The sequence below is a fragment of the Cryptotermes secundus genome, unplaced genomic scaffold, assembly GCF_002891405.2.
Source record: "Cryptotermes secundus unplaced genomic scaffold, Csec_1.0 scaffold277, whole genome shotgun sequence".
Classification (NCBI taxonomy): Eukaryota; Metazoa; Arthropoda; class Insecta; order Blattodea; family Kalotermitidae; genus Cryptotermes; species Cryptotermes secundus.
This window is the reverse complement of record NW_019720164.1, coordinates 52,227-65,918: the sequence shown is the minus strand read 5'-3', so window position 1 is coordinate 65,918 and position 13,692 is coordinate 52,227. Positions and strand designations below refer to the sequence as shown.

The window sequence follows — 13,692 nt, the reverse complement described above, 5'->3', positions numbered from 1 at the left end:
AGGTCTTTGGTTCGATGTTGAAACCCAGGACTTCCCAAATATGAAGTAGGAATGCTGCCCTCTTGTCTGCAATGTTTGGTCTCTTTTTCTTAGGAATTTGAAAAGAGCAGAAAAATGTGGAAACTGGATTAACTTATTTGGCAGTGTGAAAGAATGAATGAATGAATATATATATATATGAACTGCCACAGATATCACTGGAATTGAAACTAAAAACAAAGAGACCCAAAATTATTTTCATCATAAGACACTATTGACAGTTGTGATTTTGAAAATTATGATCACAGCATGTCATTAAAAACAACAAATATATGCAGATTGTGTGATATTTAATTATGTAATTTTGTGTTATGTGTGTAGGTTCACCATTCAGATTCCATGTGGATTCTCTCAGTAGTGGGTATGTGACAGCATATGGACCAGGTCTTACCCATGGTGTTTGTGGTGAACCCTCCAATTTTACTATCTCAACGAAGGGGGCAGGAGCAGGTACATACTTAGCACTTTCAAAATGTTAATAATTCTTAATCTTAATAGATGTTACAGTTGTTGTCAGTGCCCTTCTTCTTTAAGAATATATGTAGTAAATCAAAATACTGGTTTTATGTCATACAAAATATTCAGTTGAGACAGCAACAGTGATAGCATGACAGTAGTGTCCTACATGGCTCTAGAGGGAATAGCCCAAAGGTCCTCCTTGTGTGTGGCACTGACTGTCTATACTTAATCAGACCTTCATTACAGATTGTCATAAAACGACGACACAAACAAACAAAAACAAACTCCGTGATTTTAATCTGCAGTCGAACTATACCGACCGAGCAACCGCTGCTTGTCAGCGAAGTTTAGTGCCAACTTTTGCGGATAGAGGGTGTTGCATGGTTAGTGCAACGAATCCCCACAGCCATTAATTTCGGTTTTCTAGACCGGAGCCGCTATTTCCTTGAAATAGGTCCTCAATTATCATCATGAGGCTGAGTGGACCCCGTTCCAGGCCCATTACTTTCAGAAAATCTGGTAGCGCCGAGAATCAAACCCGAACCTCTAGATCTGTTGCCAGGAACGCTGACCACTAGACCACAGCAGCGGCAGAACGATGACACAAGTTGTAACATATTTTATATGAACTGTTGGAGGTGAGCCCCTTCTACCATCAAGCATGCCTCACACTATGTGAACAAGTTTTATGACATCCTATGATGTCCATCACTGGAAACTGAAGCAATTACATATTTAATCGAGTCAACTCTTCCATCACCCTGTGTCACATTGACATGACCAACAGGGTGATAAAGGTAAGGAAAGAAACATATCAACACTGTGGAATAGCATACAGTACCTTTTGTCTGTGACCAGTATGATGATGACTCATTTGTGCAGTCAATAAACTTTATGTGATCAGTAAGAATTGTGCTTACTCAGATATTTTTATCTTGAGGTCTAAATTTGTTACTCTTGCAGTGAAGTATATGAGTCAGTAGTGAACTTTCTTACACAGATCCTTCATTAGAAAGAAAACATACAGAAAATGCATTCAGAGGTTCATTTGTAAAACCTATAAGGGTGAGTTCCCATAAAGTCTGATGTGTTGAAGCTTGTGAAAATTTGGCAGACCAAGGGTTTAGTTTATGACAAAAGGGGCAGTCCAGGTGGAATGAGCTAACTGAAGAACAAGCTTATATACAAGAATGATTAGAGATCAGTCCTCACAAATCATTAAGGCATTTGCCAAAAGAAACTGACATTTCAGTGGGATCTGCATTTTCAGTGACAAGACTAACTAAATTTCACCTATATAAACTAACGGTAGTGCGTAAGCTTAAACAAGCAGATCATGCAGCAATAATTATTTTTTATAACTAGTTCCTGCAAAATGTGTATGACACAGTCATGGATCCCCAGCTATTGTTTATAATTGGTGGCGTATGAGTCTGCTTTAACTGTCATGTCAGTGTGGAAAATATACAATTTGGAGTGATGAGAATCTTCATGCCATTCAACAAATGCTGTTACTCGGAGAATAAGTGGGGATGTGGTATGCTGTAAGTACATGGAAAATCATTGGCTTAGTATTTTTCAGAAAACTATTAATTCATGTCAGTGTGTGAGCTAATGTTGATTCTGTTCTTCAACCTGCTGACAGCTGAAGAAACACTTTATGGATATTTCCATCAAGATAATGCTGTGGCACATGATTCTCACATTTTCATGACTACTGTATATGAGGTGTTTGAGAACACAATAATCAGCAGAGGACTACTGTCTCCAAGATCACATGATCCTAGTTACTGTGAATATTATCTCTGGAGCAACTTTAAGGGAAAAGTATCCTAGAATAACCCTCGCATTTCAGCAGTTTTCCAGAATGAAATATCACATGTAAATGCTGCAGTTTCTGAGGCTGCCATCAGAGAGTGTTGCAAAACTTGTTTGGCATTTTCTTTTGCTGAGAGAGTGTTAGCAGTGCATGCAGAGAAAAGACAGATGTGCTGTTCTCTGTATGAACATGAAGTAAACTGCTGTCATTGTTGCTAGCAACATGTTTCCATCTCGATTGAATACACCGTTGAAGGAAAGTCTGTAATATTAAAATATAAGTCTCTGTTTTACTGGTGTCTGTATACATAATGCTGCGTGTAGGGGGGTTCTCGCAACGAAAATGTCTGGTTCTAGTTCGGATGATTGGATTTGTTAGCGCTTTGGTTACAGCCTTTCTTAATCACACTTAAATACAAGCAGTACAGCGGTTTCACAGATTTACACTTTATAATATACTGTTACACACACTAGTCCTCTCCTGGTAATGCAAATGAAACACAGGAACTAACGCTTCAAATCACTACAAATATTACACATAAATAAAATCTTCGAAACATTTTAAATCCTCACACGCCGACTTCCTGCAATCTTCTGTACCCCTGGTTCCAATTCGCTCTGTTCGCATGCTTCCACCGCACTATTTCTTCTTCTGCGATGAACTCAGAACTCGGGACTCGATCTAATACGTTAAAATTACAGTAGTCCAGTTGTGAGGCATACTCTAAGGCAAGAGTTAAAGAAATGGAATTTATGTGTAGCCTTTTCTTTATCTCTGCAAATAAAATGTTGCATGCTGCATGCAGAAAAGACCCCTGTGCTGTTCCCTATAGTGTAGTGCAATAAACTACCATAAGCTATTACTAGCAGCATGTTTCTGTCATAAATAATTGCCCTGTGTAAGGGAAAGAACCTAATATTAAAATATAAGACTATTATTTTATGCATGTTTTCTTTTATGACCATGATGCCACAGCTCTTTCTCTAAAGGAAGAATATGAATGGAGATAGTTTGGTTAGCATATTTAGTCATAGAAAAAATGAAATAACAAGTGGAGGAAATTACATATTGAAGAGTGTCATAGTTTCTACCCTTCATCTGATATGTTGTTAAGGTTCATTTAGAGAAATGGTGCATGAGATGTGAACTGTACTAGAGTGGCACAAGATAGGGCCCAGGGACAGGGACAAAGAGTACATTCAAGTCTCTTAGCAGCAGGGATTTTCCTGGGCAGATGATTAACTGTCAGTTCTCTTGGAAGACCCTGCAACATGGATTCACATCCAATGTACAATCTTAAAAAACCGTTTTCCAAACCGTTTGAACTTTAAAGAACAGGACAGCGCTGTTAGTACAGTATCTCAATTTCATTATCAGTAAACAGTGGTGAATTTTAAAACGAATTTCCTTCATATATTTAAAATTATATATAGAGAATTAGAAGTCTAGTAGTTCCATGATTTTCTCTTTTGCTTCATACATTATCAGAGTCGGCCACAGTCAAACATGAAGCAAGTTTCTGTGTTAATCTTCAGCAAAGAAATAAAGAGCTATTCTTAAGAGATTTCCATCTAAGGCTCCTTATTGTAATGAGTTTTCTTATATTAGAAGCAGCTTTTGGGATTATAATTGTATTAGAGAATGGCTTTTATTCTTCTTGAACCTAATTAAATATAAGGAACTTGAGTGTTTCATGGAGAAATGGTTGGGAATCATATGAGATACTCCCCACACAAAAATATATTGCTGCTGGTTGGGAGGTGTAAGCCACACACACATAACTATATACATTTTATTTTCAGGTGGTTTGTCCTTGGCAGTTGAAGGTCCAAGCAAAGCAGAGATCAGCTGCCATGACAACAAAGATGGCACAGTATCAGTATCATATTTACCAACAGCTCCAGGAGAATATAAAATCTCTGTCAAGTTCGGTGACAAGCATATCAAGGGCAGTCCCTACAATGCAAAGATAACAGGTACATTTAATGTTCTTGTTTTGTAAGTTGAGACTAAACCAGGTCTTCAGGGATGTCAGTTATTTGTAAATATCAAGTGACTATTTTGGTGTATATTGTAATTTATGTTGTTTATGTATGTTTGTAAATTATGTACAGATTATTCTTCATAGCCAGTAATATTTATTCTACGGATAATTTAATTACTTTTTAGGAACTTGAGCTAAATAGACCGGTTACATATGCCTTTCATCTTCATTATTATTTGTATCATGTGCAGTGCAATGAGTGGTGATATGTCATTGTGGCTGCCTCCTCTTGGTGCACAGTATTATCTTCATTAAGTCAGGAAATCTTAATTTCAACAGGAGAAGGAAGGAAAAGGAACCAAATCTCAGTTGGCTCCTGCAGTGAAGTGTCATTCCCAGGAAAGGTTTCAGATGCAGACATCAGATCACTGAATGCCTCAATCCAAGCACCAAGTGGACTGGAAGAACCTTGCTTCTTGAAACGACTTCCAAATGGCAATATTGGTAAGTTCTTGTTCATCTGTTGCAGAGTATGGCAGTTTCTGCATGTTTATATGTTTAAACAATAAATTATAGGAAGAAATGTCTAAATCAATTTGTGCTCCTGCAATTATAAATTGTTATGGCTTNGGGGTGGGACCAAGTCCCTTGTACTGCGGTCACTTCTGGCCTATTGTACCAGCCCCAGATGATAGGTGAGGGTGATTGTGGAGCAATTGGTGGAATAAAGATTGACAGGGGAAACCGAAGTACTCGGAGAAAACCTGCCCCACCGCCACTTTGTCCACCACAAATCCCACTTGACCAGATCCGGGATCGAACCCGGGAAGCCAGCGACTAACCGCTTGAGCTATGGCACAGCCCAGTTTGTGGCTTACTACAAAAATTGTTGCAATATGAAAATATGCAGCGTCATTTCAAGCAAGTGGGAAAACTTGTAGCACATTTGATGGCCAAAATTGAGTGGGGGAGAATACAACAAAAACAAACTCCATGGTTTTAGTCCACAAGCAAACTATACTAACCAAGCGACCACCACTTGTTGGTGAAGTTAGTGGGAGGAAATATTGATCAGAATGTAATTAGAAAGCAGGAGTTATTATAAAATTTTCAAATAAAATTCAGTTTTATGAGAGAATGATCTTCTTGAAATGAGTACCAACATGTTCACTCACCCATGGAGCTGAGCCCTTCTTGAGAAGCCACCAATTGTGCAGCTACTCAAGAACTTCCCAGCAATTTATGGAATCCGAAGGTTTATTACTGTGTTCACAATAGCCCTCCACTGGTCTCTATCCTCAGCCAGATCATTCCAATCCATGCCATCCCATCCTGTCTCTTTAAGATCAATTTTAGTATTTTCCACCCACCTACATGTTTGTCTTCCTAGTGGTCTCTTTCCTTCTGGCTTTCCCACCAATATCCTATATGACTTCATCATTCTAATTGCACTTGGAAAAGAGTACTTGTTATGAAGCTCCTTGTTATGCAATTTTCTCCAACCTCCGGTCACTTCATCTTTCTTTGATCCAAATATTCTCAACACCCTTTTCTCAAACATGCTCAGTCTATATTCCTCCCTTCATGTCAGAGACCATTTTCACACCCATACAGAACCACAGGCAAAATTATAGTTTTGTATATTCTAATTTTTATGTTTTTGGACAGCAGACAAGAAGACAAAAGTTTCTGGACTGAATGGTAGCAAGCATTACTGGAGTTCAGTCTCCTCTTAACTACCTCCTGAATCAGGTTTTGATTTCATGTCTTATATTGTTCAGATTATCCCAATTTATTTCGCTTGGATCCTGTAACCACTGCAGTTTGACTTGTTTCCTTTTGGTCTAATAATTTTGAGCATCCTTCATCAGACCATGGCTTATGCTGCTTCAAGTCGTAATAACCTAGACTCTCTTTAGCAGAAATTTTAATATTCTCTCTAATAGTTTCCCAAGCACTATTAATATCCAGCACACACTCTAAGTTTTCCAAAGCTATGAACCTATTTGAGATTTCAACAAGATACGCTGCTCTTTACCCTCTAACTTGTTTAATTTATTGAGATTGACCCTCTCCATATGAGCGCTGTGCATTGTTTGTTCATTCACTGCCATTCTCTCCGTACCTTTTGCTACCACCAGATAGTGGTCAGTATCACAATCAGCTGCCCGGAACAGTCGGACATCAGGTAGATTTGAATGTTGTCCCTTGTCTATCAAAATTTGGTCCATTTGGTTGTGCGTCTTTCCATCAGGAGATGTCCAAGTAAATTTATAAATATTACAATGTAGGAACATTGTACTTTTGACAGTAATATTTTTGGATGTGGCAAAGTTTACTACACCAACTCCATTATCATTATTAATTTCACATAAAATCTCATTCCCAGTTGTTGGGTTTGAAAATATCTTCCCTACCTAATTTGACATTGAAATCTCCTGACAAAATTTTCATATGGTATTTAGTGAATACATATTCTAGTTCTTCCTATAACCTGTCTTCTATATCATCAGTTGGGGCATAAACATTCAGAATGTGGATATCACACCAGCGACCTCTTAGTATTGTGTTTAACATCTAATCACTAACAAACTCTACCCCTTTAACTGTGGATATGATTCTGTTATATATGAAAAAGCCTGTACCTAATTCATGATTCTCATTCTCCTTTTTGTAGAAAAATGTATATTCTCCTGCTGGTTCGGGGCCAACTCCATCCCATCTGATCTCCTGTACTTCTACTAAATCTAAATTATTTTTTAGATTTCTTCCTCCACTGCTCTGAGCGAATCTGCCCCATACATACTTCTAACATTCCAAGTACCAAGAAGCCACTGCTTATTCAATATATTTGTAACTACATTCTGTATCTGAAGGCCGCCTCCTCCATCTGTAATCTGAGGACGTGCCATGCCATGATGACAAGGGACCCACCTAACATGGATTAACATATTCACTACCAGTTAAATACAGTTGAAGCCTTTGGGTTGTGTGCCCACAAGTGAAAACGCAGAGAGCTTTTATTACAAAATAAATGGTTCTGTAAAATGGATATAGAAAATCAGTTGATTACTTAAGAACTATACTGTGTTCTTTGAAGGTCTTTTTACGAATTCTGTTACATTTATTGGAGAAGAGACTGAATGGTTGTGTGACTATCTAAGACTCCACAGGTTGATAATCAGCACTGGGTGAGCATACTCACTTACATGGTGTAGCCTCTATGGGAATGAATATGTGAAGCCATCTTGATTGATCTGGAGCTTGATTTTTATGCGTTTTGCAGGAATATCCTTTACTCCTCGTGAGGTTGGAGAACATACTGTATCTGTGAAGCGCCTCGGTAAACACATTGCCAATTCACCTTTCAAGATAAATGTTGGAGAGAGAGAAGTTGGAGATGCCAAGAAGGTGAAAGTGTCAGGGTCTGCCCTCAAGGAAGGCAAAACACATGTGGACAACACATTCACTGTGGACACCCGGAATGCAGGTACTTATTTCTAGTAAAGGTCAGAGATACACAGTTCATGAGAATCCTGGTTAGAAACTGGAAATCATTTGCTCTGCCCCTCTTTATTCACAGCCAGTTAAAATGAGAATAATAAGTTGAAACAAAAATATAGGGCTTGATTAATGAATAGGCTATGAAGTACTGGAAGAATGTTTGTTTCAACTTACTTTCTTTGAACATTTTTTTTATGTAGTTACCATTGTATCACATATAAGGAAAATATCACTCCTGGAACTGAAGTAATATCATGTCTGGATTCTGCAGGCAACATAATTGAACTGTTAGGAAAGGAGTGGGTTTTGAAAAAGAATAATAATCATAAATCATCTCCAGACACATCAGTGCCTTGAAAATATTGTCATGATTTTAGAGTGACTATAGACAGGTTTGGATTGGTCAACATATTTGTTGAACACTAGCAGAACATAACTACAAACAACTACAGCAGTCCTGCTGAGTTATACACTCCAGAGGTCACTGTAACTACAGCACACACAAACTCTTCTTAGTTTGCTATGGCTTCACCAGTCATTGCCTGGTGAAAGATCCCAACAGTGTACTCTGTTTCATGCTCACATTCTTACCAGCTGGCTACTGTCTCACAACTAACTCATTGCTCCAACTGTTTACTCTCAACTAACTGTCCTGCTTTTAACAGCTTGGCACAGACTGCACATAAAACACTGTTCCAATTGTTGCCATGTACACATGCTTGTTTTTGAAACTGTTACTCAGTATAGGCTGGAGTACGGCTGCTGCTTATGTGGTCATTGCTTAGTAATTAAATTCTGATGTCTATAAGATGAATACTAGACAAAAATACAACTTCCACCTACCCTCATCAACTTTATCAGTATATCAAAAAGGAGTCTACTTTACTGGCATAAAAGTGTTCAACAATCTGCCACAAAGTATTAAAAACTTGGGCAATGATACTAAAAAGTTTAAATCAGAGTTAAAGAATTATCTACATGCTCATTCCTTCTACTCTTTAGATGAATACTTCAATGTAAATAGAGAATGATGTAAAATTAAGTTATATTAATTTTTAAGCTAAAATTGCCTGTACTTATGTATGTAACCTTTTGACTTGTTCTGTATCCAAAGGTACTAACCTGCTTAGGATTTATAGAATGTAAATAAATTCAATTCAATTCAATAACAGGTCTCCATGCCACAGTATCTTTTGAAAATTACCAGGGAAGAAAGAATGACATTGTGTGTGCAACAGAGGAACATAACAAGGGAATGGGAAAAGAAAATCCATAGTAATGTATGTACGAGTATGTACAATCTCGGAAGGGTTTACATGTATAGTGTTTTCTGGAGCATAAATGTACTAAATGACTGCATTTCATAAGCTATGTACTGATTTGTTAAAAGTACAGTACATTAGACCTGATCAGTAGAAAATCGTCAGACTTTTGTATTTCATTCAGAACTGTTAGGAGTGTAAGACACTTGTCAAATAACTATAAAAATTCTTCTTGCATACAAAGTCCCACCCAAAAGATAAATTTTATTTTTGTAACAGTTTTTTCTTAAAACGAATTTTTTCACCTATGAGTTGAAAACTACTGTGAGACCCTCCAAGTTATTCAACAGATACCTGTAAAGAACAACAAAGGAAGTAATCAAAATTGAGGCAAGTACAGTATTTTCTCAGAAAGCATGAAAATTTAAATGTCATAGCATGGCATTTCTCACCCCTTCAAGAAGGCTGACGCTGAAAGGGTTAAATATTGGTAGTACTTTACAGACATTCATTTTCATAATTCAGGTTATGGTGGTCTTTCCCTCTCAATTGAGGGTCCTAGCAAGGCAGAGATTCAGTGCAAAGACAATGAAGATGGAACTCTGAACATCTCATACAAGCCCACAGAACCTGGTTACTACATTGTGAATCTCAAGTTCGCTGACCACCATGTGGATGGCTCACCCTTCACTGTGAAGGTAGGTGCTTTTTATTTATGCCTGAGACTCTATAAATTTGTCTTAATTAAATTAATTTTATTTGGTGCAGATACTTGCCAAATGGTATGTACTTGGAAGAAAAATATTAAAATTGGCCTTAGAGAAAATGGTGGGAGAGAATGAAGTGGACTGATATGATTCAGGATTCGGTATGCCAGGTGACAACCCTTTTTTTTAAGAGTATTCAAATTTTCTGATGTTATCACCCTTATTCTATAACTTGCTCACACCTGTGGGTGATTTTTATATTGGTAATTTTAAAAAATACCAACATAGCTCTTGAGAGGTTTTGTACAGGTAGCCTGCCTCAGCTGTGAACCATCTTACTTACTTACTCATGGAGCTGAGCCCTTCTGGAGGAACCGCCAATTCTGCAGCTACTCAAGAATTTCCCAGCATTTTATGGAACCTGAAGGTTCATCACCATGTTCACAAAAACCCTCCACCGGTCCCTGTCCTGAGCCAGATCTATCCAATCCATAAAATTCTGACCACAAATGACTTGCTTCATGGAGTTCAGCTCTTTTTGAGAAACAAACAGTTGCTCAGCCACACAAGAAGTTCCCAGCATTTTGTGGAACCTGAAATTTCATTACTTTGTTCACAAGGGCCCACCACTGGCCCCTATCCTGATCCAGAGTCTTACCACAAATACCACAATCACTTTAATCGAAACTGTAGGTACCACATATGTAATGTACATTGTGTATGTGCACAGATTTGTAATGACAGTTTTGATGAGAGGCTTATGTGATATTGGAATCAGTATGAAATTAGTATGAATTCATCTTCCAGAATATAAACTGTTCAGGCAAATACAATTCCTTGCAGATCATTCTCAATTTATTTATTAAACTTATATCCTGGGGTACCTGACATGAATATCAGCCAAATTATCTACTATTTTGATGGAAATATTCACCTTCCAAATCTTTATCTGCTCACAATACATGTTCATCTTCCCATGTTATCTATCACTGTATAACATTCAAAATTGAAACAGTTTCCTTCAGTAACTGAAATATCAATCACCAGCTTGCTATTTGTGAACATCTTCCATCATTTTTGAAGTTGTAAGATATTAAAAGAATCAGTCACATTTATTTATTACTGGTTGTGAGATTTTTGATTTAATAGTATCATATAGAATTATCAGTATACTGTGAGACATCTGTTGAGACTTTCCAGGTGCCGTACCTGTTTTCAGCCTTGTTCTTGCCACTTTTTAAGTTTCATCCAATATTTCAAATATTTAATAAATTATTATGACACTGAACTGGTACTCTAATTAAACACTGGATGACCAGGTTGGCGGAGAAGGCTCAAACAGACAACGGGAGAAGATCCAACGCCAAAGAGAAGCTGTACCCATTACAGAAGTTGGCAGCGAGTGTAAACTGACCTTCAAGATGCCAGGCAAGTGAACAGATTTTGAATTAGTCTAAAAATTCATTAATGATCTGCATGCTCTACGTAATGGACAGTCTGCTACTGCAGATGAATAAAAAATGTAATTTGTGAGCAGATCTTGGCTCAAACCATGTTCATGTCAGTCGCTATGAAATACTGCCTGGATGGTAGTGCCTTTAACATGTTTCAGTAAAAACAGGATCATTTTTAAAGATCTAAATCTTTGCAGTAAAATTCTAGATGTATACCTCTGTTGTATATCTGAATTATTATGATTTATAATAGAATGCTGACCAGTAAAAATGTCACATTATAGGAGTTGTTTTTCCTTCCTCCCCCACTAGGAATCACATCATTTGATCTTTCTGCCACGGTGACATCACCTGGAGGAGTGACTGAGGATGCAGAGATCAATGAAGTTGAAGATGGTCTGTATGCTGTTCACTTTGTTCCGAAGGAACTGGGCGTCCATACAGTGTCAGTTAAATACAAAGACATACATATACCAGGTAAGTGAAATGTGGAGATTCCTTGTCATAGCTGTTCAGTTAAATGCTTCATTAACTCTCTCAGGGTTAAAGCATGTTTTTTTTTTTTCATTTGGATGTGTTGTGTTTCTCACATTATGTCTTTCATAGAGATGATAAAGCAGTAGATGTCCAACATTTTTTGCTCCATAATTGTGACTAGTTAAAATAGAACTGTTATGTAACTGGGAGATTGTAATTTTTTCCAAATGTTTTAGCTGAAAAACTAGAATCATGTCAGTTCAGTTCACAGGGTACTATATATGAATCTGTAACTACTTTAGACATATGTGAAAATTTCACCAATATCTGAAAATATATTTTATGTGGGTAGTGAAGTATAATGTGCTGTAAGAAGATATAGGAAGAACTTGACCATGAAATAGCTAAAGTACAATAGTAACTTGGATATACAAGATTGTCATTCATTCAGTGATGGTATAGTCATTGATAGTAGTTCTGGGATATATCATTATTCTAACATTAAAGTTTCATGGGAGTTCTTTAAACTGTAAGAAAACAAATTAGAATACTAGACAGATATTGATAATAGAGTGAAGAGCCTTCACTTTTTATTGCTAGGGTTATTAAGTTAAGCACATTCCAATGCCTGGACATATAGCACGTGTGGAGCTCATGAAACAGACTTTTCAATTAATCCAAGTCACTTTCAGTGATACATTACTTCCATGCAAGGTTTTCCTCAGTTTAGTTTTTAAATCCACTTTTCTCAGGGAAACCTAAGGGGATTCCATTATAAGTGATGCTCTTCAGTAAACCCTGAAAGTCCAACAGTGCAAGAGCCTACTGCTTGATATGGTCCTAGCCCAGTTCTTTACATCTTTTATCCTGACAACCTGTTTCTCATAAGATCTCTCTTAATATTATTCTTCTGTCTCCTTTTTTGTCTTCCAAGCACCTACATTCCTAGAGGTTTCCCCAGTAAAATTGTTTTAAGCATTATTCTACCCCAGTGAAGCTTTGTGTCCAGTCCATTATTGCCTCCCTGAACTTATACAGCCAAACATAGTTATGCATTGTTGGGAATCAAGAATATGTACACAGTTTTGTGTGGTAAACTTCATGGAAAGGAGATCACCAAAACATATATGGCAGAATGATATGAAATTCTATCTGTGGAGTTGGACTGGCTCAGGGTTATGTTCTGTAGATGTCCTTTGTTATGACAGTGTGAACATTCAGTTTTCAGTGAGGAAGGAAAAATCAGACCACTGAATATACTGTCTTGTGGACTTGGTTATGAGATACTGATTTCTTAGTAATTATTTACAGGGTCACCATTCCAGTTCACTGTTGGCCCACTTAAAGATGGAGGTGCACATCGTGTACATGCCGGTGGCCCAGGTCTTGAACGAGGTGAACAGGGCCAACCCTGTGAATTCAATGTTTGGACTCGTGAGGCAGGAGCCGGTTCCCTTGCCATATCTGTTGAGGGCCCCAGCAAAGCAGGAATAGACTTCAAGGACCGTAAGGATGGTTCTTGCTACGTCAGTTATGTGGTCTCAGAACCAGGTAAATTTGGTCATCTTGTGATTGTACCCTGAAGTCTGTGTTTCTCTTCTACCTGTGATGGTAAAGAATGTAATAACATCATTTCATTTGGTATAATTTGATTCTGATGAAACTAGACTACATGGAGAAGAAATTAGGGATATGTTGAAATGTACTGTCAAATTGAATTTTACCTAATGGTTTAGGAATGTCTGTGTGAATGTATCTGTTACACCTCTGGGGGGGATGAGAAAATATTACTAATTTAGTCCGTCACCACCCTTTTAGTTAGGCTCTTCGCTGCACTCGGCTGCTTATGGAGGGGTGAATCAGAACTCCCTGCGTACATCCTATCCTATGGACACTGGTCTATTTACGCTGATATTTACATTAAAAGGGCTGCCTTTGGCCAGTTTACATAACACCGTCTTGCTACTCTTTTTCTAATTCCATCTCG

General features: G+C 37.6%; 1 protein-coding gene across 4 annotated transcripts in view; it reads left to right on the top strand.

Moving 5' to 3' along the window:
* The window catches only part of LOC111867150 (filamin-A), a 308,902-nt gene that overhangs the window by 266,921 nt on the left and 28,289 nt on the right, over window positions 1-13,692 (top strand). For all 4 annotated transcript variants that reach the window (XM_023856756.1, XM_023856738.1, XM_023856746.1 and 1 more), the window contains 8 exons: window positions 361-489; window positions 4,120-4,293; window positions 4,641-4,805; window positions 7,588-7,791; window positions 9,593-9,765; window positions 11,094-11,202; window positions 11,541-11,705; window positions 13,017-13,256. In XM_023856756.1, the coding sequence (XP_023712524.1) occupies window positions 361-489; window positions 4,120-4,293; window positions 4,641-4,805; window positions 7,588-7,791; window positions 9,593-9,765; window positions 11,094-11,202; window positions 11,541-11,705; window positions 13,017-13,256 (1,359 nt within the window). The remainder of the gene's footprint in view (window positions 1-360; window positions 490-4,119; window positions 4,294-4,640; window positions 4,806-7,587; window positions 7,792-9,592; window positions 9,766-11,093; window positions 11,203-11,540; window positions 11,706-13,016; window positions 13,257-13,692) is intronic.